Source organism: Ostrinia nubilalis, chromosome 3 (genome assembly GCF_963855985.1).
Source record: "Ostrinia nubilalis chromosome 3, ilOstNubi1.1, whole genome shotgun sequence".
NCBI classification, from domain to species: Eukaryota; Metazoa; Arthropoda; class Insecta; order Lepidoptera; family Crambidae; genus Ostrinia; species Ostrinia nubilalis.
The window spans coordinates 10,177,655-10,201,850 of record NC_087090.1 but is presented as its reverse complement, the minus strand read 5'-3'; the positions used below and the strand labels follow the sequence as shown (position 1 = coordinate 10,201,850).

General features: G+C 36.9%; 2 protein-coding genes across 3 annotated transcripts; one reads left to right on the top strand and one right to left on the bottom strand.

The window, feature by feature from the left end:
* Positions 1 to 1,948: 1,948 nt before the first annotated feature.
* Positions 1,949 to 11,296, top strand: LOC135087881 (uncharacterized). Of its 2 annotated transcripts, none has more exons than XM_063982720.1 (5): positions 1,949 to 2,103; positions 3,378 to 3,484; positions 6,170 to 6,330; positions 10,102 to 10,341; positions 10,721 to 11,296. In XM_063982720.1, exons 1-5 carry the CDS (start codon positions 1,964 to 1,966, stop codon positions 10,877 to 10,879), a joined length of 807 nt encoding a protein of 268 aa, XP_063838790.1. In that variant the 5' UTR covers positions 1,949 to 1,963; the 3' UTR covers positions 10,880 to 11,296. The 2 variants fall into 2 exon arrangements, with proteins under 2 accessions (XP_063838790.1, XP_063838791.1); XM_063982721.1 differs by lacking the exon at positions 1,949 to 2,103 and adding an exon at positions 2,118 to 2,221.
* A 2-nt stretch (positions 11,297 to 11,298) lies between these two features.
* On the bottom strand, positions 11,299 to 24,076 carry LOC135087883 (polycomb group protein Psc-like). The gene is made up of 7 exons (XM_063982724.1): positions 20,586 to 24,076; positions 18,783 to 18,945; positions 18,271 to 18,518; positions 17,775 to 17,941; positions 17,282 to 17,577; positions 16,717 to 17,035; positions 11,299 to 15,681 (listed from the first exon to the last, which is right to left on the bottom strand). The coding sequence occupies exons 1-7, from the start codon at positions 23,811 to 23,813 to the stop codon at positions 15,471 to 15,473; spliced, it is 4,632 nt and encodes a 1,543-aa protein (XP_063838794.1). The 5' UTR covers positions 23,814 to 24,076; the 3' UTR covers positions 11,299 to 15,470.
* Positions 24,077 to 24,196: the final 120 nt, after the last annotated feature.

Below are 24,196 nucleotides of genomic sequence, written 5' to 3'. Positions count from 1 at the left end.
TTTTAAAAATACTAGCTATACTTAATGCTCGAAATATTTCACTTGAATGAGGTTAGCTAAGAATTCTTCACATCATTTTAAAACAATAAATAGTGGAATATAGACTGTTTAATTTTGTATCAAGTAATATTTAAATTAATATACTTTTTTAATTATGTATCTCAACATCGGGAAAATATTTTGCATAATAATACGCATCTATTTAAATATCCGGGAAATGTCACTAAAGATCATTATAATCCTGAGATAAAACCGGTATCTTTAATTGGTTTTAGAACTGGTAGCCGACTGGCAGTAGATAGACCTAGACGACCATCATTATTGTTCGATTTTATAATCATACTAAGCAATTTACTTTTCAGTGCTTCAATCATACTCAAAAACTCAATTACGGCTAAAATGGCAGACACACGCAAACGTTTGATAATCTCTACGTAAAATTATTTAATAGCAATATAGTACATATTAGTATAAAATTTATACTCCTCATAAAATTAAACCTTTCTCACTTATTACACTTCTCACGCAGGGGGCCGGGGTGGTGGTGAAAACGATGTTTTTTGTAAAGTACCTACTAATCATATTACTATATCTATTTGTTAGATTAAACAAAACTTGCATAATTATGTCTAATGGTTCGAAAGCAATAAATAGGTACATTTTTTATTTATTTATTTAATTAGGAGAAGAATCGATACTACATGGATACATAATGTAAGAAATATTATCCGCCTGTCAGTAACTCAAGGTATACACCCTTTTGCCTCAGCTGGATTGAAACCATACCGTATGTGATGTATGACGAACTCGTGCAGTTTTGTACATTTTATATTTATGATTTGCACATTTCGGTAGGTACTATTTAGGGGTAGCGAACCAAACGAAATCAAATTTTGTACATAATTACGATTACACGTCTACTGGAACTGGCGTGTAAGTCCGCGAAGTAATGAGCCAGATGGCCATTAATTATTTTATTGATGTATTTAATATTTAAAATATCCTGATTAGTATTTTAAATTAAGTTTATTTGTTATATTTATACGCCAATTACTTGTTGAGACTACTTGACATTATCATGTCGTTAAATAAATTGGCTAACTACGAGTACTCAACTGATATTTATCAACCAACACAATCTGGTGAACGTTGTTATTATTTCTTAAAAAATTTTAGATAGTTAAAATATGAAAAAATATATTCATATTATTGCATTGCATTTTGAAACTTTAATGATCGTCTAACTAAAAAGATCAAAGGTGGATGGTACGAACGAGGTACATAAAACGTTTAAATTATTATGGCCGCTAGTGTCAGCTGCTAATTGAATCTATAATTTAAGGCGATATTATTCATAATAGCACTTAAATATTATTAAATAAAAGTAAGTAATTTTGCTCTTTTGGTCATAGCTTTTTTTTTCATATTTTTATGAATCCGTCTTTAAGAAACATAAATCGATCTCCGTCATCATCCAATTTTAACTATTCAGATAAATTACTTTCAGAGGTTATTGACAAGCCTATTCCCATCAGTATACAATAAAACAATCTTCAATAATAAAAAAATACACACTACAAACCACTAATATCCTGATGAAAGAGTTTTATCGGAAAATGTCTCTTCAATTCAAAACTTTTATTTTACCGCTTTTTATAGCTCTTAAAATTATTAGCTCTTAATAAACTATTTAAAAAAAACGTAACTATTTCGACATGAAGTAGATACATATTTGTAAACAACACGCCCTAAACTTTATGTAATGATGGTAAACAAAAACCAAACATTACTTACACCAATTATGTGACTGTTTGACAAGCATACACACCTTGCAAACGCGCATATTACGTAAATTGAGTATTGGATCCGGCTGCGACCTCCAGAAGGTCTCTAGGTCCTGACGGATGAAGAGGCGCGGCGTAGCGGGCTCCTCTTCTCTCGTACACATTGGAAGTGAAAGTGAATGAATGCTGCAGGCTTAATTAGAGAGGAGGTGTTCGCCTGCGCCAGTCCCTCCGACGCCGCCGCGCTCCACAGTCGCGCCGCAGCCACGCGCTACTACCCGCTACCTCACCTCCGACACCGCACCACTTACAAGCCGAGGTACTTATCCACCAACTGAGGTTGGTGACAACAAACAGTGAATTATATGCAAATATCACATAGCTGGGAACTTTGGAACATTCGCGAGTGAATTTTCTTATAGGATCTATTGAACCAGGTATTCCTACAGGATCGGTGCTCAGGTTAAAACAAACTGTGCTGAATAAGTAGATATATTTAAACGAACGTTAATTATAGAAAATGTCTATTATTCAAATTGTATTTTTTTTAAATTAAATTATTTACCCCAACTTATTTTACATTATCTTCCTACGAGTAATTAGAATAATTTGTTTATTTGGAACTATGGAGTAAAAAGAAAAATAATAATTCTACTATTATGTATTACTAATTTACTACTGCTAAAACACTGAAATAAGGCAGGATAAGTGAAATCGAATTAAAACATTAATATTTATTTCTCTATATCTATATTAATCTAATTAAATGTGAATTATTCGTTCTCTGAAGAAATGTTATAAAATTAAGTCACAATTTTTCTCACAGTTAGCTTATGTGTAGATCAACTTAACTGATTTTGAATAAAATATTTGTCAATTTATTGATGCATCAAAAGAATCAATCGACTTTTCCACGAGTCGCGTCCACAGCACGCGCAGGTGCCGGCTTTCTTATTGAACGTGCGCTGTCGGTGATGTCAATTACTTTCGTCTACTTTACAGTAGTTTGCCAATATGCAGTTAAAACACCTTAGTGCATACAGTATTGTCAATCTTTTCAGGTTGTGAAGCGATAACGAAACTTTCCGCTACCATAAAACGCGTCCCCGAATCGACGATTTCTCGCGCTGTACAGCTTTTCACGCAAACGTTTAAACTTGCAGCAAGGAGGTCACCGAGGCGTGTTTTGCTTTCACAAATACAACAAAATAAATTCATCTCACGTATCGATTGTCCTCGGGCATTCGAGGTCTGCATAAATAAAAGAAAGCGAAGTCGTAATACGGACTCGGCAACTAACCCGCGACCACTTTCGTCGTAGGTACCCGAATGCCTGAACGAATCATAGAGCAGCCGAGTGCCGACATTACGAAGGGATTTACCTACCAATCTCATTGGAACACTGGATAGAGAAATGTCAAGAACTTTTATTGAAGTAAAAAAGTTTCCTGTTCAAAACTATTTAGCTAAGTAAAAGTAACAATAACATCGTGTGAATATTGTTGTGTTGGGAGAATGTTCTTTCCACGAATCATTGCAAGTTCACACGCAATTACGTGAGCGTACGTTTTCAAGAGTTCCATTTTGTTGCAGGATGAGCCGGCACGTTTGCCTGGCGGCCGCCGCCCTGTTGGCCGTGCTCTGTGTGGCCGAAGCACAGCGGAGACTTGCCCTGCCTGACCCTAGAAGCTGCGCTAACAGTACGTATGTCTATATTTAACTTGCTGTAAAAACTTACAAACCTAATCTACTCCACTGAACATTAAAATTATGTAAACAATGTGAATACCTCATGTATTACCTTTGCATCGTTTATCGCTACGCTACATACAGTTTTAATGTTGTTATAAGTAATTGTAATAAAACGAAAAAGACCTGTAACAATCTTGTTTATAAAAGAAATAACATAAATTAACTCATTTTCATGGCACATAGAAAATACAATGTAGGGTGGGGTACATTGGGTAGTTACCGGTGTTACGGACAAGCTCTATCGATGCTGTTAATACTATTAATTAAGATCATCAGTTGTGGTGGTGACCTTTTTTGCAACCTTTGGATCATCGAACATCAAAATAATGATAGATCAAAAAAGTTTGTTGAAACACGATAACAATACGATAAGATAAGATTTCGAGTTATTGGTTATGATCAAGAGAAACTTTAGGATTCAAAATGTAATGTGAACAATTTTAAGCAAATGATGAAGTTAACCAAATGGTAGTTAAAGCATGTGAGCATTTAGTTAAATGAACGTTGTGACCTTCACTTTAAATTGGTCAATGTTTGGCAGTTAGTTTTTGAGAAAAATCCTTGTGGGAAATGGTACAAGCTTTCGCAACATGTGCCCGTATGCAAGGCGCGGCGCTCTCATGTGGGCGCGCGGGCATCGCACAAAGCGATCGATACACATTCAGTTCTCCAGAGCTCAACAATACAAACAAAGATCCTTTGTCCGTTGCTAAATACTGCCAACGTACAACATTACTGCTTGCTGTATTTCAAAATACCATACGCTCTTACAACACAACACACACAAAGGACTAATCTTACTTTAAAACGTAAAATTGTCGGTAAAACTCAAATTTTTGTTCTCAAAATTTGCATTTAAGTTGTAACATGAATATTTTTGTGTAAATTATAATAAGCGTAGTTAAAGAATCTTTGAAACAGGAGTCACTCTCAAGCTCAAGTTGCACTTTCTCCTCCGAGTCGAGATGTTACAAGACGGTGCTCGTCTCGTGAACCCGCCTATTTACTTTCTTTAAAGGTCGGTTACGCCAATGTAAAGACGGAGGTTATGTAATTACCATGAAATTTTGCGATTCTCCATGTTTTCCATTATTTTTTTACTCAGAGATACTTGTCAATTAACTATCCATCCGACATACCAAACCAGTCAATGGAGGTTCTTATGTAAGACGACATTTCAAAATATTTTTCACGGAAGACCGGTCGATGCTTCCGGCACTCATAAGTCGCAAGCACGTAATGATTTTTGGAAGACATGTGCGAATGGCTATGTAATAGTATCCGAGATAAGTTAGAGAGGTTCAAACGGGCACTTTCTAGTTACGAAATAGACGCTTCATTGAATGACCTGATGGGCTTGTTTTGATTGCATACAATTTCACGGACGATAATGCCCCGTATTAAAGCGAGAGCTTTATTACGTCGTTATTGAACCATTGTATGCTCGGGCATTGATTGAATAATTTGTTGAGAACATCGTTACATCAAGGTCGTTCGAAATCTGGGTTTGTTTGGGTTCGGCCGCTCAACAATGTGTAGTAAAGATTATCCTACTTTGATAGGACACAAAATTTCTGAAATTAAAATGTATGCTATACTATGTGCATTGCTATATGTTTTTAGTTTAAGACAGAATACACCCATTTCAGGCAGGCATTCCTTTTCTTCACACTCTACTACGTACTTGAAAATAAACGATGCTAGTAACGCTGATGCAAAATGCAACGGAACGACTAGACGTTAAATATACCGTTTCGAAATACTTAAGCTATAATAGCCCTAGGTCTGTCGTCAGCTTCACACACAGCTTCAATAGGGGATATTTTCTTTGTATTGAGCACTTAGTGGTCGCTGTTCTCTGTACGCAGGTTAAACAAGATGTTGTAATACCTAACCTGTCGCTCTTTTTGTTGCAACAGATCTACGAAATACATAAGTCAAAGTCATTGAATACAATAGTATTTCTCATGTTTTTGTTTGAAACGAAATATTTTTCCTTGTCCAGTATATTAGGTATAGTACCTACCTACTTATCATGACCTAGATAATAATTATAAAAATAATATATGTTTCATGATTTGAGTTTACCTACATGAATAAAAAATAGATAGGTAAAGTAATCCTCCGCTAAACAACATTTAGCAGCACGCCTATTTGGCGTTCTAGGGTAGAGCAGCAGGAGCGATTTCTTCGAGTGGAAATAGAGAGTCATAATATCGCACTTCATCTGAAAAAAATGTAGGAATTGTAATGATATCGTGAAAGTTTTTGCTGAAGGAATTAACACCACTCGTAAAACAAGCATATTTAGCTTAGAACAAGGGGTTAATAATGGCGCATTCATACGGGATATGTCTTTGACGATTCGTAAAAAAACACGATTCGTCTTTGTGTGAACAAGCTCTAAGTCTTTAGTACTTCTAGCATGAATAATATTCGTCTTCGAATCGTTTGCGTATTCGACAAAATTCTATACTCAACCTTCCAATTATACGATAACGTGACAATTTTGATTCTCAAAATAAGTATCGTGCAACCATTTCTCATACTAAGTACACTTTACGACACGTTCACAAGGGCGCTGTTGTAGTTTTCGTACTACAACTGAATGTGAGTAATCTTTTTTGTTGCAGGAGTCCGACACTCGACGTACCGGGACGCGCGAGGAGTGCTGCACTCGTACTTCTTCAGCTGGGAGCACGCGCCCACCCGCAACCTGGAGGTGGACTGGCTCGACGCCAGGAACATCTGCCGTCGCCACTGCATGGACGCCGTCTCCTTGGAGACGCCGCAGGTATGTTTTTAATTCATGACCAGTCAATTCACTCACATCACTTAACATAAACTAATTTTAAAATCACTTTTATTTAGCACATTTCAAATGGAATTTGGTGTTTCAATTAGCATTTACTCGTAGTTAGCTAGATTTCAATTTACAATTATCATTTTTAGAGTCAAGCACGCGCTATTGAATTTACATTAGACCAAATTTTGCAAGCGTCCAGTGGCCTCAGCTTAATTGCAATTTTCAGATTCCGCACTTTACTCTAACATGTCTCGTTCTGTAATCAAGATTATCACTCGCTCAGATTTGTAAAGTTCTTGTGGGAAGAAGAGAACAATGGGAATTACAAAATGTCAGCCTTGAGTTACGTTTCATTTGGGCACTTTAGAAGCTGATGCACCAAATGATATATCCATTTATCTGTAATGACCTAAATACAATCTCCACTCAGATATATCACGATACAGGGTCAATCGTGATCGTGATGCGTTCACTTTCCAAGTTAACATGTTCGTAATCAAGGAGATACTTTGATTAAACATTTCGTAACATCGTAAGGATGTTATTACGTTGCAAAAATTATCCGTCTTTGGAGAAGAGCAATAAACATAATCACCTGCGGCATGCCTGCAGCATCTATTACCTACCTGACGCAATGATTTACTCACTTGAATTAAATCAAGCAATACATTACCTATAATTGAATTTTCGAATAACCTTGCATAACTTATGCAGAAACTGCATAGATACGGAAACTAAATCCGGAAACGGAATGAAACAAGAATACCCATAAAAGTACGATATCATCATTCACACTTTTTTAGATTGTAAAATCTATTCGCGTCGTCTCCATATAGATGTCAGTTATTTGATCGTATTCCTTATAAAAACCGCGCCAACGCTTTTATTGTGCTTACGTTGATGAGCAGCGGAAAATGCGCATTTTCCATAAGTGCTTCCTGCCGCGGTCGCAAGATGTCAACGAACAGCGCACCTCCTCGCATTGTTATTTGTTGTTGCATTGTTATTCGCCGCGTACCTAGTTGGCGAGCTAAGCTCTAACATCCGGCATTGCGTGTCGGTCGATGGAAACCGTATACAGTCAGTTAAGCCAACATCAATATTCATTAGCTCGTCGATTAGATTGATTCGATTTGTAGAGCGTTGAAGACGTCGCGTGAAAGGGGTGCAACGGCCGCGGCGGAGGCGGAGGCCGGAGGCGCAAGTGGCACGCGGCACACATACCGGCCGGAGCCGGCGCAGCCGCGTCGCCCACTTCTCGTGCCGGACGCGCCCGGCGGACGTCTGTTTCCCGTCGTCCCCAGCCTCTTCGCACTTGCCTACTTCTGGGAATAACACCGTTTACCGACCTAGAGCTTTTTCCTCACATTACGTTTTTACAACTAATACCTTTAAGTAGGTTAGCTAAACTTGCATGAAGATGAATAAAGCATCTGTATGAGGTAGGGTAGACCGGGGACAATAGTACCATTTTTTGGAAATTGTTCAATATTGAGAAATCTAATGAAATATAACTTATTCTGTTAGGATGCTGTAAAAACTAGACTCTTAAGCTACAAATTTAAGTATGCAGAGTTGAACTATTCTTTCGAATACTTAATGAAAAACCAATTTGAACTGAACTATGTCTCATGTTACAATTGACCCCTACAACGGGTCAATTGTACCAATAATACACCACTAAATTTTTATCACCGAAAAAATTTTAACAGGTTATGTAGAAACGTGTGGAATATTGAAAGCAAAAGAAAAAGAAATGGTTTTCATGAAGTTAATTTTTTTATTAAATTTTCGTTAGTCCGTATTTTACGCGTCACAGCTGGGTCACTCCGCTGCTCGCTAGAGTAGTCGTACGCGCTCGCACGTTGCATCGATCTGTCTGTCTCGCTCACGCCTCGACCACGCTTCCAGTGTTATTATTACATACCTAGCTAACTTAGACAATTTTTAATTCTAATAAGTGTTACATTATCGTACTTAAATAGTGCTAGCGACGCGTGTGTCAATAAATTACCAATTTTAGGAGGATATTTTGAGTCACTTTATTTTACTCTTTTTTTTGCACAAATGGGATCAGTATCAATAACTCATTACCCAGAATTTTTTTTTTCGGTGATTAAAATTTAGTGGTGTATATGAGGCAATAAAAGTAGTTATGTTTATCTAATCATCACCTTTATTGGTATTCTGTACTCTTAATCTCCTACAATCATCCGTATTTATTAATTGAGATCGAAAATATTTAGGAACAAGTATGAAAAATCAACACTTAAGTTTAAAAAAAAAACAATAACATTTCTTCCATAAAAACGAAAAAACTAACTGTTTCTACATAATATGCCATCTATTTGGCTCGGATATTGCTTCTGAAACAACAATAAGCATAATAACAATGATAGAAATATCAAAACTGAAAAATCTATTTTTGTATGAGGGTACAATTGACCCCTGGTACAATTGACCCTGATTATTTATATCTACTACTGCTTCGACCTTTCAAGATTTTTTCATAAGCCTGTTCATGAAGGAATAGATCCGTTGATCCGCGATCCGTACTTTTGACTCTACGCCGAGGCATCTAAAACAAAACGTTCAAATACTTAGTTACTTACTGAATTAAGCTAAAATGTACATATTCAGAAGGGTTAAATGCCTGGTAGGTATGCCTAAAATTGTAAAAATAATAACCACGTGAATGTTTTATAATAACTTATTTTATTATAACCAATTTATAATATTATGTAGTAAGTATATAATAAGGTTCCGGGGGTTAATTGTACCACGGGGTTGATTGTACCGCTACAATTGACCCCATGGAGACTGGTACAATTGTTCCAAGTAGGTAGTCAAGAGAACTTCACCTAAAATTCAGTCATTTTCACAGTGAATGCCAATTATTCGCTGTCGATACAAAGTTTAGAGTCTAGATAAACTATTGACAACAATTCCTTGTAACAAATATCATGTTAGGCAACTTAGGGGCTCATATATTTGACGTAAAAACTTACTGCGGCTGGGCAAAAAACCAAAATCCTTCCTGTACATCTTCGTTTCTCAGTGCAAGCGCCGCCGACTGGTGAGCGGATGGAAACACAAAAAGCGCATATTCTGACGCTATGCACACAACCTAACGTCGCTTGTATGAAGAAATATCGCCGATGGTACTATTGACCCGTGGTACTATTGTACCCGGTCTACCCTAATTTATTATACAGAAAAAAAAAACTTACATTTAGCTTTATTGTGTCACATTTTACATCACAAAGAGGGTGACCTACCTACATTGTTAGTTTTTCAGTACAACTTAGTTTCACATTAACAAGCGATAAAATCACCAACACGTATGTGCAGATGACAATCATACAAAACCACATGCGATCCACAGGTGCGCCTACATCTACATTCGCTGCTTCTCTTTGATAAATCTTCTTACTATTGGCCATTATTTTTTTCTTGTTTGGTTCACTCATACTGTTATTAAGTAAACAGTTACGGTCATTATTTATTTATTAACTTCCATAGTTACACGCGATTGCGTTGTTAGACGTATCTCGCCATAATTTCGCGCGTGCTTATATGCCGCATGATGCGCAATAAGATATAAACTTAGTACCGTAATAATGTTAGGTTAGGTCGTTGCTCTTTGACTTTTAAACTTTGTTGAAAAGGTTTTATCACCAACTCCCGTGTAGCCTGTTTTCCAATTCTAAACGCATGCAGTTTGAAGTTAGATGTATTTATTTATGATTCTGTTTGCAGGAAAATGAATTCATAAAGCAAAGGATCGCTCGCGGCAACGTGCGGTTCATTTGGACGTCGGGCCGCAAGTGCAACTTCGCGGGCTGCGACCGGCCCGACCTGCAGCCCCCGAACGTCAACGGCTGGTTCTGGTCGGGCTCCGGCGCCAAGATTGGGCCCACCACGCAGCGCAACACCGGCGACTGGTCCTACACCGGCGGCTACGGACAACAGCAGCCCGACAACAGGGAAGCTGCCCAAGTACGTTCTATTTTTAACCTACGAGTATCTGAATATTGCTATAGCTACTCTTTTCTTAAAATTTAGTCATTATGTTATGAAAGTTAACGAACGGTTACTTTTGACTGCTTTGTATAAAAAATAGAATGGTAACGAAGATGACAATTACAAAATTTGAATTGGCAGATTATTCAATCATAGTAAAGTAGGTGCTCTACCTCTGAACTTCCTCATGACTTAGAACACCAAAAATGTAGAATCATCGTACGTAATGGTATCTCACAATAGATTACATAAAATAAAAAGACAAGTCACCATTAACCTCAAACCGTACTGTAACAATGATAAGTAAAAAATGAGATTAACCTACATGTTATCTGTACAATTGGTGTTTTTGCAGGGTAACGACGAGTCGTGCCTGTCGATCCTCAACAACTTCTACAACGACGGCATCAAGTGGCACGACGTGGCGTGCCACCACGTCAAGCCGTTCGTGTGCGAGGACAGCGACGAGCTGCTGAACTTCGTGCGCTCGCGCAACCCCAGCCTGCGTCTATGAGCGACCCCACCCCCCGCACCTCTCGCCTTCTAACGCATTAGATGGCTGACGTTGTACAAAAACATGTGGCTATTACGGCTATCTATATTTAAGTTATTTATTAATTTAACAATCGCGACTCACTTATCTGCATGGTATCTTACCATATCGAGTGATCTACTACACGGTTTTCCGAAGAGTAAATAATTTATGTTGTGACAGTCAGTATTGTATTTATGTTTAATGAAGCTGTGGTCCAAATTTTATTCTCGTAGGAAAATCACTGTCGCAACCTGAAGGTCAGTCATCTTCTCTTTGGTACCTTGTATTTTTTCACCGAATAAGTAATACTTTGTAAAAAGTCTTATTTTGCACAAAATAGGAATAACTTATAGGTATTATATAATATAATATATAATAAATAAATAATAATGCCAATATAGTCTTTTATTTTTATTTCTGACTAATGTCACAAAACTAAGGTAATGTACATCATTAATTAAATTAAAAAACAGTTATGAAGAAACAGTCCGTTGAGTGAAAAACTTAATTAGGCAGCCTATAATGGTAAAACTTAAAAATTACAATTTTACTACTATTTACTAGTCGTGCAAAACAGTTATAAAATATAGTCAAATAGGAATTATTGACCAATTCACATCATTTGAAATAGGTGTACTTAATTTACAAATGCATTTAAGCTATCATTACATAATAACCAGTAACATGTGTACTCGTATGTACCAACAAAAACTACATGATACTTCACATACACTGTAGCTTAACAATAATAACATGATAGACACATGATTAATAACGTTATACAATTTCAACAAGGAAAGTCTGGATTCTGACTGATCTTTGATCCATGATCCATTGAGTGTGAAGTACCTCATTCACCAAGAGTATCCACATGAATGTAATACTTAATTTTAAACATAATCCCTTGAGGTAGAGCTCGTAAATTGTTACACGTAATTATTCCAGTTAGTGACTGCGTCAATATCTATGTTAATGCCTATCTCTTGAGATTTGGTTTAATGTCTCATTAATAATTCAATATAACTAAATTATTGCAGTGGAACTAATAAATGACGTAAGAGATGCCACGTGAAACAAACGTACAATATAATATTTTTTATATCATCTAAATCAGTTTTATACAAAAATTACGTCCAATAAGCGTACTATGCATTTTAAATATTAATAAAACCTTTAAATAAACAAACTTTGAAAGATGTTGCCTACCTATTGGAAATATTAAAATAAAATTAATGGGAACTTCAGAAAAATCCATAAGTTACTACTATCAGTCTTCAGAAAAAAATGTAACGAATATTTACTCGTTACGTCATCATCATAAATAACTTAAAAAACTTATTTAAAAAGCAGTATCCAAACAAAACCAAGGCACTTATATTTTAACTAGTACTTTTTTAAGGCACAAATAACAATAAATGCAAAAAGCAACTTAAAAATAGTTAAGTAGATTTAATTTTCATTGCGGTATGTAAACGAAATAATAAATGTTTTTCTGCAGTCGCATATAAAAATGCCTGATATCGTCAATATCTTGATTCTTCAGTGAATTATTCAAATGGTTCCGTTTTTTCTAAGTCGCACGGGATCGCAAATACTCTAAAACATTATAAACGTAACAGTCGCATCGTTTAGTTGTGAATGTAGTTTCTATGGCTATTAATGTAAATCTAGTCTTTTGCAGTTGTTAAACCGTTTGACTTTAAATCCAAACGATTGTCGCATAATTGCCAAAAATAAATAAAAGCTAGGAGAAAGCAGGAAAGACGTTAAGCTGAGAAATGTATATTATGTCATACATACAACATTCACACTTGCCAATTATTGTGTTGATAAGGTTACGAAACCAATCACGGCGACGCGCGACGTGTTTACCAAAACAACGCGACACTAATTTATAGTAATCATTTTTTAACCGCATAAACAAACTTCACTATCAGCTTTCTTTTCGAGCAGCTTATACATGTGCGGAGTCGTGTGTTATGAGGTTTTGAACTTTTGACTACCACAAACACTTGTAACTTTACCAATAAAAGGAGCAGTTCAAATCTCAATGTCAAAAAATTTACTGTGTAGTCTGTTATGTTAATCAAATTCAAACATTTATAATATGAAACATTTATTTTATCTAAATCCGTTCAGAAATTTTGGCGTAAAAAGTTACACTATCGCATTTTTATTAATTCGTATGTCATTCGTATAAATTTTATCAATAGGACTCGATATTATCCTTACTTTTAACTTACAAATATAACTCAAAAAACCGTAACAGCACGCATACAGCAAATCTTTGGTTGTGCAAAGTATAGGACGTTCATAATAGTCATACAAATAAAGCCCCATTTCACTTCACGGAATTTTCCGATCTGTCACTCGATTTAGCCTACTAGTGCTACTAGTTATAAAAGATTTTCATTGTCCTCGACAGGCTGAAATGTTCCCCAACAGATGAACAGACTTAAATAAGACGTTGACCTCACATGACCTAGTTATTCTAATAGACAAATAAATGAGTTTTAGAAGAAAATAAAATGGTTAGTACTTGCATAACAAATACAAACACTTACCAAGATGACCATCACGAATGTTGTATGGCCGTGTCCGTGAAAATTATAAAATGTCAATTTACTGCGGTGAAAGTCAAAGTTTGCGAATTTATTGTGTAAGAACATCAGCATGAAGGCATCAAGATTATGAGATTTTAATGCTTCAAAGCGTCATCAAAATTAGTTAAGGTTCGCCCAAACCAATGCGTGCAGCCTTCGTGCGCGATGGCGATGGCAAATAGTGATCTACTGATCTTGGCCGAACTTAACATAAAAAGCTAAAATAGTTTTTGTTTTTTTTTTACCTATCTTACGAACATTCCAGTACAGTTCTTGGAATAGCAAGTGGAAGAGGTGCAAAAGGCGATTCAGAATCAGAGCTAAACGCTGCTCTTATTAATCTAATCTAGAAAACGATATCTTCTTAGCTATTTCAATTGCAATATAAATAAACAAAACAATCACAATTCCGAACTTCCGAGTCTTCCAATTTACCTACCGCAAGGTAGCGGTTACACGCTTCAATGCGAATTTCTATTAAAAAGCTGTTTGTTGCGTCGTTGCCGCTAGATGGCGCTACTTCAAAATATCTCATAATGGCAAAAGTTAACCATTATGAGATATTTTCATTTTAATTTTGTACAGAAAAATTATAAGAACGTTCACTCGTAACTATTACAATCAAAACAACAGATTTAAAAACAATACTAATGATTCTAGGGCTGTTTTTAATCTCCACTTGAACAAGTTGACGTCTATATTAAAAAGATGCTACACGGGCGTTGACGTTGCGGTGCATCGCCGTAGCGGCGTTTTAGTTCTAAAGCCCGGTCTGTGAGCACGTAGAATTTTGTCCAATGACCCCAAGCTACCCATCCTTACCGCTCGCGCGTAATTATATTGCTGTTGCGACTGTGCGACGGGCGCCCACAGTGAGTGTGCGAGCGCGACAGCAATCATTACGCGCGAGCGATAAGGATGGGTAGCTTGGGGTCATTGGACAAAATTCTCCGTGCTCGCAGACCAGACTATACATATAAATCGGAACGACATGCGTCACGGGCGTTGCGGCGACACGGGCGCACACCGCAACGTCAACGCCCATGTGGTACCGTATGCCTTGTTCGCACTAGTAAAGTAATATAATCGAGTGGCGAGTAATTTAGTAGATACTACTAAATCGTTTAGTCGAGTCAATCATTTTGTTCTATTTGACAGACGAGTAGCAGTTGTGTCTTTCGCGCAATTTAAATTATCTATCTGCAATATTAAGAGTACTTTCCCTCCAGGTGGCATTACAAAATTCCACCCTGTATATTTAAGGTAACCCTGAGGCCCTTCTTTTCACATGTCCCGGTTGCCGGCTAACCGGCGCCGGGTACCCGGTGGTGAAGTGTATGGGCATGCCGGATTAATTACGCCGGTACATGTGAAAGCTACGTACCATGCCCATACACTTCACCACCGGGTACCTGGCGGGACCGGGACATGTGAAAAGGGCCTGAGTCTACATACAGGCTAGAGGCCGACGTTCCCCGCCTCGCAGGAATAAAGGAAAATGTTGCAAAAACGGGAAATATTATTCAACCTATTGTAACTATACTTACGAGCAAAAGTATGGAATCACTCTCTTGTGTTTTGTTCCCAACGATCTGAAGAACTCATTGACTATCTATGCATCTATGATATCAAGTTAAAGTTTGCAATGTATCCTTTAAACTGGTACCATTTTTAATTTAATCTTCATAGTCGTTTAGCTACAAAGATTACTCAAAACGAATGGAGTGATTCCATACTTTCGCTCGCGACAGTAGTACGAAGTCACGGGCACATCTAGTTATACTTATACGCGCGTGACTTAAATGGCAGTGGGTAGGCACCATAAACATGCGCGTATAAAGCGGGGCTTTATTTAAGGCAGTGTTTTTCAACCTTTTTCATGACACGACCCCCTAGTATGAAAAAATTTTTGGCGACCCACAGGTTGAAAAACACTGATTAAAGGTAACCCTGAGTCTACATACAGGCTAGAGGCCGACGTTCCCCGCGAGGATGGCGGCGAGCAGCGGCTTGTCCCGCAGCGCGGCGGCCAGCTCCGCCTCGTCCCACTGCAGGCGCAGGCGCCGCGCGCGCGCCGCCCCGCCGCCCACGCGCAGGGCGCCGGACGATTCTAGCAGAGAGCACGCGCCCGCCATCTCGCTCATGTCTAGCGGCGCGATGTTGCGGCTTATTGCCACTCTGGAAAGATACATAGTTTTTATTGAATTTTTGACTTAAGCTTCAAAAGGCTTATTCCACTATTCCCCATTGACAATCCCCGTTAACGCCAATTGGAGCTTATAATGGGGAATAATGAACTAACAAGTTCATTAATCCCCGTTATATTAGGATTTTATTTTTAACGTAATGGGGAATAATGAATTAAAAAGTTCATTAATCCCCATTACGTTTATTTATAAGTTTTATAAGTTCCGATTGGCGTTAACGGGGATTAGTGAACAAAAAGTTCACTATTCCCCGTTGACGGGGATTGTCAAGTGGAATAAGCCAGCTTCAACCACACCAACGCGTGCAGATCGCCATCGCCGGGGCGATCATAGGCCAATGAAAGGTCGCGCTGTCATTGGCCTATTATCGCGCCGACGATGGCGATCTGCACGCGTTGGTGTGGCTGAAGAAATATTCTAGTATGGGGTCCTACTGTCACTGCTCACTGCAACCGGTATCGATCTACTGTGATCGCCACTGTTATTACATCTTTTGGCGGGCGATATATTCAACATCGTGTGGGCTTCGGATGTGTTTGCCCAGATGTAAGGTAAGCTTAACGCATCAAAGGAAACAAATGTGCGCTTAAGGTTCCTGTTTCATTAAGACAGGGTATTAACGCCACCAGTCGCGCCACATTGTGACAAGAGCCCAAAGATTTCAGCGTCGGACTGGCTGACTGTGGTAAACCCACTCGTCGTAACACAAGCTTTTTACACAGCTTGTAGAACTGATGGCTGGGGTCGATTTTCGAGTGACGATCTTGGACCGCAAGACGGCAGTAGGCAAGTGGGAACTCGGTGGACCGACGATCGGCTTAAGTTCGCGGAAAGCGCAGGAGCAGTCGTTGTGGATTTCCTTGGGAAGCCTTTAAACAGCAGTGGATGCTACGTCCTTTGGAACTAATAAGTTGTATATGACATTTTTCTAGAAACTACGGATCATTCTTACTTGGGGTTAGATAAAGAGTAAATGGCGCATAAGCGCGCACACGTGACTACCTACTTTTTATAGACGTCGTGCAGTTTTCCCATGACGATGTCCTTATTTTTTCCTTTCGTCAGCATCAACATTAGGCTGCACAGGATGAGTTTCTGTTGCATCGGGAAGCCCTCATCCACGTCATTTTCGATCTTCCTCGAGCCGCCGTAAATATTGTTGAGGACTTCCAACACCTGTTTTAGTTCCACCGTCACCGAGGAATCTTTCATCATGGTGTCAACCGACTGATTCTCTTTAAATTTATTACGCCTCGCGAGTTCTATCACCCGCCGTCCTATATCTAAGGCTCTTCTCATGTCGCCGGAAACCGCTGCGATTTTAGCTGTAAAAGAAAGAAGTAAGTATGCATTATTGCGACTAGTATTATACTATCAGTGATTGCATGAATTTAGTGCTTATAAGGCTTTATCTTTAGTTACAAGTCGAGTTAACTATAATTTACCACTACAACTGACTGAGGTTATTAATAAAATAAGAAGATATCGTAAAAAGGAGGCTTCGAAAAACCGAAAGACTAAAATACTTCATTATTGCAGTGCATTTCTATCATAATAGTAATATTCCTTACCTGCTAGCATTTGCAAAGCGACGGGTGAAAACACGTTACTCCTGTCTTCATTGGCCAGCACTGTAGTAAATATCTGAATGATCTGTTCCTTGGTGTACGGCGCGAAGTGTAAGTTGCGCGGGCGCAGCGAGCAGCGCGCCTGCAGCCGAGGCAGCGTGCGCTCCGTCAGATCTAGCGCGTTAGCGACGCCTATGAGCACGATACGGGAATCCGGGATCGCCGGCCATTCGAATATCGTGTACAGAACGGACTGCCGCTTGCTGTCCAATTGGTCGATCTCATCCAACACTAACAGGCTGTAAAGTAATTTGTTACTTTTTAAATACGCTCCGCTAAACTGGTTTAAAACCTATCGTTAAAGCAAGTAGATAGTTCTTAATTATACACGACTTGACGACTTGACTACAAACTTTCTAGTGCATAATAAAATACTATAACTTGGAATATTTCGTAATTTACTTGAAAAGTAATTTCGTGATTATTATTTACTCACATCATTTTATGTTTTTTTCTCAGATGCTTTTCGATTGCTGTCAAGCAGGATTTTTCCGTACCTCCAGTCGTTTTCAACTTCAGATCTTTACAAATTCTATTAAATATGCTTGCTGCAGATTTCATCATCGTACAGTTAATGTACACTTGTTCATATCCATCAACGATCTGGAACAGAATATCATCTACACCAATTTCTTCCTACGAATATAACTAAAATCCAGAGAGGACGTCGCTCTAATCAGCGACGCGACGTAGGGAAAGCAAAACAAAACACTTCAGACAAACTAACTTAGGTATAGTATTAAGATTCAACTTCTAACATGATGACTCATATTGGGTACACACGTCGCGATAACATTTGGGCGACAGCGCAGCAAAAGCGAAGTCCTTGCGACTATGTTACACCAAAGTAAATGTAACTTTGGTGTAGCATAGTCGCAAGGACTTCGATTAATACTATGTATATTAGTTAGGCGAAATGAAATTGAACTTACCTCAGGTAATTGCAAAATATACGACAAACTTGCCGTTTTCCCAGTTCCAGGTTGTCCCGAAATGTATATTGATGAGGACTCTTCTTTGTCAAGATGTTCGATCAAAAAAGTTTTCAGAATGTCTATTTCATTTTCCCTGCTAGTCAGTGGTTTCGTAGCTTCATTTGTATGTTTTGCAGCTCCTAAATCATCTTCATTTTTTAAGTTGATCTCGTGCTTTTTTACAATTTTATTTGCCGAGCAAGCATCTGAAAGGAGGTCTAGTATTTTATACCTATTCTTTACTGTAGTAGTGGCTCCATATTAACGAAAAGAAGTTGAGTACTCGTTTTTTACGTAATTAACATTATATTATATCAATTTATTTGGCATTTGAAGTAGTAGAGGTATTTGTTTTTAATTTAAGGGAAGGCGCAGCTTTGTATGCTAATAAACTGGTCCCAGTGAGCTTCGCTCTACTGGCTCTACCGTCACGAATCCAGGCGGAATTAGATATTGTTTTTTCTAATTACCTGCTACATCGATATTGTCTTCTTTCAAATGTCTCTTTAAAACACTTCTAGTTGGTGGAATAGGACAACTATCTTCGTTCTCAATATCTACTTTCTTCTTTTTGCCAAGCACTGGCAGTTTCTTACGAGATTTGAATGGCAGTCTGGCTTGAAGTACTGACATCTGAAAAGATTTATTTTAGGTAAGTATGTAATGACGTAACCTACTTCCGGTTAATCATTGTCAAGATTATCATTTTCATTATAAATACATAACTTACCTACATACCCAGTAGATTAACAGATTTGCCTAGCTTAAGTTTGGTGTAACTGATGAATTTGCCCATAGGCAACGGTAAGGCAAAATTACTTTTTTAAGATTTTTTTTTCAAAATTTTCGTAATCATAGTACCTAAGTAATAATTAATTACTTGAACTCGTATTTAGACCTAAGTCCAAAAGATTCACATGTCAACAATGTAAAATACCTACTATAAGTATGTGAAAATATTTAAAATAATACGATATTATAGTATTGAATAATTTTATTTAAAAATTACACTCCCGTTATAAGTCTAAGTTACTCGAAACTTATAATGACTTAAGATTAAACAATGTGTTAGTTATTTAACTTACAACAATATTATTTAATAATATTTTATTTTCACAATTCATCATTAAATTTCAATATTTTCAATATTCTATAAATAAAACTTACAATGCAATATTAAAATCACGAAGCACAAATTATTTTTAAAAAAAGAAGATAATACGTACAAAGTATTATACATCACTAAGATACATCATAAAGCGATCTAATATCAGTAACATAATTTGAAATAACCAATAAAATAAATATAACATACACTATGTTGCATAGGTACTCAAAACCAGCTAAGTAAATAGCTAAACCAAAATCTAATTACAATGTCCTAAACTTGCATTTTTCTGGAAAAACAGCAAATAGATTCGGGCCAGGAATAAATTTAGTTTCCGAATTTACAGTTCTAACTCAACTTCAAACAAGATTTCTGTACTTGTAATTATTGAAACAGCTAAATAATTGTGTCCCTGAACAATTGTATGAAAATAGATAAGTAGTAGGTACCTACATATTAATTTGTAGAATTCACGTTACAAAAATATTGACGCCGCGTTCAAAATGATAGAGATTTATTACATAAAAACCAAAAAATTGACCTCATTTTTCTAATCTCAATTTATTAGAGGATTTTTGTTGACTGGATTGTATGGCATATAAAAATTATGTTAAGTATTGTGGTTCTATTATTTAAATTCAATGATTCTAATTGAGATAAGCTAATTTCGTAAGATTTTTTCTGTTATCTCGTGGGTCTTAGCAGTCGCCCGACAAGCAAAATGTTGTTGTAGTAACAACACCTAAGGCATTGTTAGCTGTTTAACTGGTCGATACTTGTTTTCGTGAAAATATTTTGAATTAAAAATATATGAATAATACTATAGCATTCATCCTGGAATCTGGATTTTCCGTAATTAAGGAAGCTTGTTTACAAGTCTTTTCTTAGTAATTACTAAAAATTACATGAGAATAGGCATTTATTTTGAAAACTGAATACTTTTCACTTATAAAGGTTAGTAACTGCAATATTTTTTTGTTTACAGATGTTCTTATTTCGTGTATTAATTATTACATTTCAATAAAGATAATACTTATTAATTGCATATTTAAGTCGTCGTATTACCTTGCAAAGTGGAAGGAGCTTATTTTTCTTTGTTGTTAAAATCATTTTTTGTTTGCTGAGCCATATACATCGATTTCATTAACTCGAATTGTCTTTTGACTATCCAATCATCCATTTGATGTCTCAGTATTGGATTGTGTGTAGATATTAATTGGGGTCTCAAATAATCAGCAGATGTATTTATTGTGGGAGTCAAAGTCATTGGAGGACGGATTCCGGAAACTTTACCTGAAGGTGTTAAGGGTTTTATTGGCTTAAGACCAGATTTAGATGGCCCTGCTTGAGGTTTAGGAGATTCATTTTTAGATGAACTCAAAGAAGGCATAGATGGGTTCATAGGCATAGTTTGGTTGGCAATAGGTTCTAGTGAACTTGTTGCTTGTTTTTCCTCTGCAATTACTAACTTCGGAGATGAACTAGGGGAGCGAGTTTGTCTTGGCGAAGGCTGTGTTGTATTTGGCGTATTAAGTATGCCGACGGAATAATTCGTTGAAGATACAACTGTACTATTATTACCTGTTGTCTTTATAGGATTGGTTTTGCCAATTTCCTGTCTTGTAATATTAGCGTGGGGAGAATTAGTTTTATCAACTTTAATTTGATTATTATTAGCAGTTGGAACTCGAATAGGGGTCACAGTGGACGCCAAAGGTCTATTTGGCATAGAAGAAAATACATTGCTTTGAGCCATTGAAGTTAAAGGCAAGCCTTTTGATGGCAAATTTTGCTTTTTAGCCAGATTTGCTATAGATTGCATTGTTTCCAAAGCTTTATCAAATGTTTGTTGTGGTGCAACTGGAGTTTGAGAAGTATGTGGAGTTGACAAATCTAAAGCAGAACTGGGTTTAGGTTCAGTAGATACACTAGCAGTGCTAGGTTTATTGTTAAGGTTTACAGATTTACTGACAACATTTGGTGCAGGGACCAGTTTAGGAACTTGAGGTTTAGTTTTAGGCAATTTAGGTTTTTTATCAGTTTGCAGAGATTGCAATTGTTGCTCAAAAGTTTGTTGAAACGTAATTGGAGCTGAAAAGTTTCCAGATTGCTTACCTAATTTAGTGTCGGCAATAGGTTTTAAGTTAGGAATTGGGCCTTTGGCGGAAGTTTCAGATTTATTAACGGGTTTTGGTTGCATAGTATTGTTATCTGGTTTGCTGGTTATACTAACAGCAGCACTATCAACTTTATTAGTTTTTTTAGGATCTGTATCTGGTAATTTTAATATTTCAATGTAGTTATGAACTGGTGGACTTGGTACTTTATGTGTAGAAGCACTAAGTGCACCTGCTAAATTCTTATTGACAAGATTCTTTTTATGGTCAGTAGATATTAATTCATTAGGGTTACGAGGATCTAATTTTTGATCAGTTAAAGTAATTGATAATGATGACGGAATGTTAATATTGCATGAATCAAATATGGATTTTAAAGGATCTCCAGAATTAGGAGTACCACTTGAGCCACCTAATGATGTTTTTACTTGTGATAAGATTTTACTCCTATCTATTGTTGGATCACTGTTATTAGCCAGAAGATCCATTCTTAATTTATTTACAGGTTGTCCCTTAATTTGCGAAGATTGTGTTACCAATGAACTTGGCTTTAAATCTGGAATTTTTTTTACAGGCAATTTTTGTATGTCTGTTTTAAGTGTTTGAGAAGTTTGAGTTTCTATTTTTGAAACTTGTAGTTTCAAAGGGGAGACTGTTTTTTGTACACTGGTAAGCTGATGTGTGATTGGTTGAGTGTCAGTAGTGGCAGGTTTTCGTTTAGGAGAAGAAATGTTGTTTTGAGATACAGGTACTGTTCGCTTAATGCCTGTAGTATCTGGCATTGTCATTGGTTTCACCAAGGAAGTCAGTTGCGGCTTATTATCTTTGGGCACTGTTGAAGAGAACGTCGCTGCAATGGTTGATGGCAATGATATATTTTTTGTTGTACTTTCAGTTTCATTTCCTTTGTGTGAGAAGTCTGAGGTTTTTACATTCTGAAGTGTATTTTGAACAGAACTATTATTTACATTGTTGATAGTAGAAACAGTTGATTTAGTTTTATCCAGTTCAAGTTTGAATTTTTTGAATTCCGGCGTATTTGAAGATGTTTGATGTTTTCTTTTTAATGATTCTTCAACCCTAGGAGAAACTATTGGAGCTTTTGATGCTGTTTCAGTAGAACTATTATTCTCAGTGTTATCTGATTTTGAAGGAGATGATTTTACAGGCAAACAATTATTCTTGGCAGTCAATTCAAATGAATTTAAAAATTGAGACTTTTCAACATCTTCATCGCATTTCTTGGGAGATGCATTAGCAATTTTGCTAGTGTGAACATCATCTTTCACAGAATCTTTATTTGTTGGAACACTTTTGTCACCCTTTTTTAACACCTCATTAACACGTTTAGTAGTCTCGTCAGGCATTGGGCTTTCAGCTCCTGATGAACCTTCAGACCCTTGATCATTCAAGTTTGGCACTGGGCTACAGACATTTGTGTCTTCTGTAGATGTTGGACTTGACTTTCGGTCACCGAAATGTGAACCTTTTCTATTTATATCAAAAATTCTATTCCTTATGGCTATGTAATCAATAATTTGATAGAAAAATCGCATTGGTTCATTCCTTTTCCAATTATATATATAAGCAATATCCATTAATGTGTAGTAATCAGGCAATGGTACCCTTTTATAAAGTATATCAATAGCAAATTGTGTACTATCTATATCAAATTTCATACTAAGAAATTTCTTTAGGTGGCTTATATTTACAACTGCTGGGCATTGGAGGAATCTTCTAGCAACACCTAATGCAGGCTGTGGTTCATTACTGTCAGATGATTTACTGGATATACTATCAGCATCAGTTAAATCTGCATACTCCAAAGAAAATGAAATCACATCTTCAGGACTGAAGATAATTCTCTCTGTGTCTTCACCTCTTTGTTCAGGAGTGGCTGAAGCTGCAGGACCCGGTCTTGAGGAATAGAATTGCTGTCGCCGTTCCATTTCTTTTTGAAAAAGGCCTGGAACTAGTTTGTATACTATGTCTTGGAGTGCCTTATCAAGTTTTATATTGGGTTTAGCAGAGTTAATCATCATTTCGCATACAGGACAGTAGCTTTTGGCTTGTAAATGTTTTATGATACAACTCCGACAAAACGAATGCAAACATTCCACAATCGTGGTAGCATCGATGTAATATCCACGACATAATGGGCACGTTATGTGTTCGTTGACTTCTCCAAGTAAAGTTCTTTGTGGCACAACAGCAACACTATTTTGTCCAGCCATTTTCACAAACTTCTTCTCGGGTAATTTATTTGAGGTAACCATTTTTACAACACTCAAAGCGTCACTAAATTATCAAGTTCCACACGAATGTCAACATATTTAGAATAATTTAAAAACTACACTTGTGAGTTACACACAATTAGTATAAAGAAACATCAATAGCCTTGATGAGCATAATTATAACGAAAAATCAATAGTAAACGTCGTCAAATCACAATTTTTACACCACGATACGTCGCCATTCGATGCAAGCAATTTTTTTGTATGTTGGTAACATTGCCAAACAGCTGCTCAAACGAGTACTGTTTAATCATTGAATGGGAAAATTCTAAATTGACAAAAGGATATTTACATCACTTACATTGTTAATATGCTTTCCAAATTTCTGTCTTCACTTTCAGTAAAAGTTTGTCCGCAGTAGATGT

What these genes read in the sequence shown, in the direction of transcription:
- LOC135087881 (XM_063982720.1), top strand. Translation starts at nt 1,964, where the DNA reads ATGAATGCTGCAGGCTTAATTAGAGAGGAGGTGTTCGCCTGCGCCAGT. An exon ending in CGCACCACTTACAAGCCGAG is followed by an intron (nt 2,104 to 3,377) that starts GTACTTATCCAC and finishes ATTTTGTTGCAG; the next exon opens with GATGAGCCGGCACGTTTGCC. An exon ending in CCCTAGAAGCTGCGCTAACA is followed by an intron (nt 3,485 to 6,169) that starts GTACGTATGTCT and finishes TTTTTGTTGCAG; the next exon opens with GAGTCCGACACTCGACGTAC.
- LOC135087883 (XM_063982724.1), bottom strand. Translation starts at nt 23,813, where the DNA reads ATGGTTACCTCAAATAAATTACCCGAGAAGAAGTTTGTGAAAATGGCT. An exon ending in ATATTTTGCAATTACCTGAG is followed by an intron (nt 17,942 to 18,270) that starts GTAAGTTCAATT and finishes ATTCTGTTCCAG; the next exon opens with ATCGTTGATGGATATGAACA. An exon ending in CTGCACGACGTCTATAAAAA is followed by an intron (nt 15,682 to 16,716) that starts GTAGGTAGTCAC and finishes GTATCTTTCCAG; the next exon opens with AGTGGCAATAAGCCGCAACA.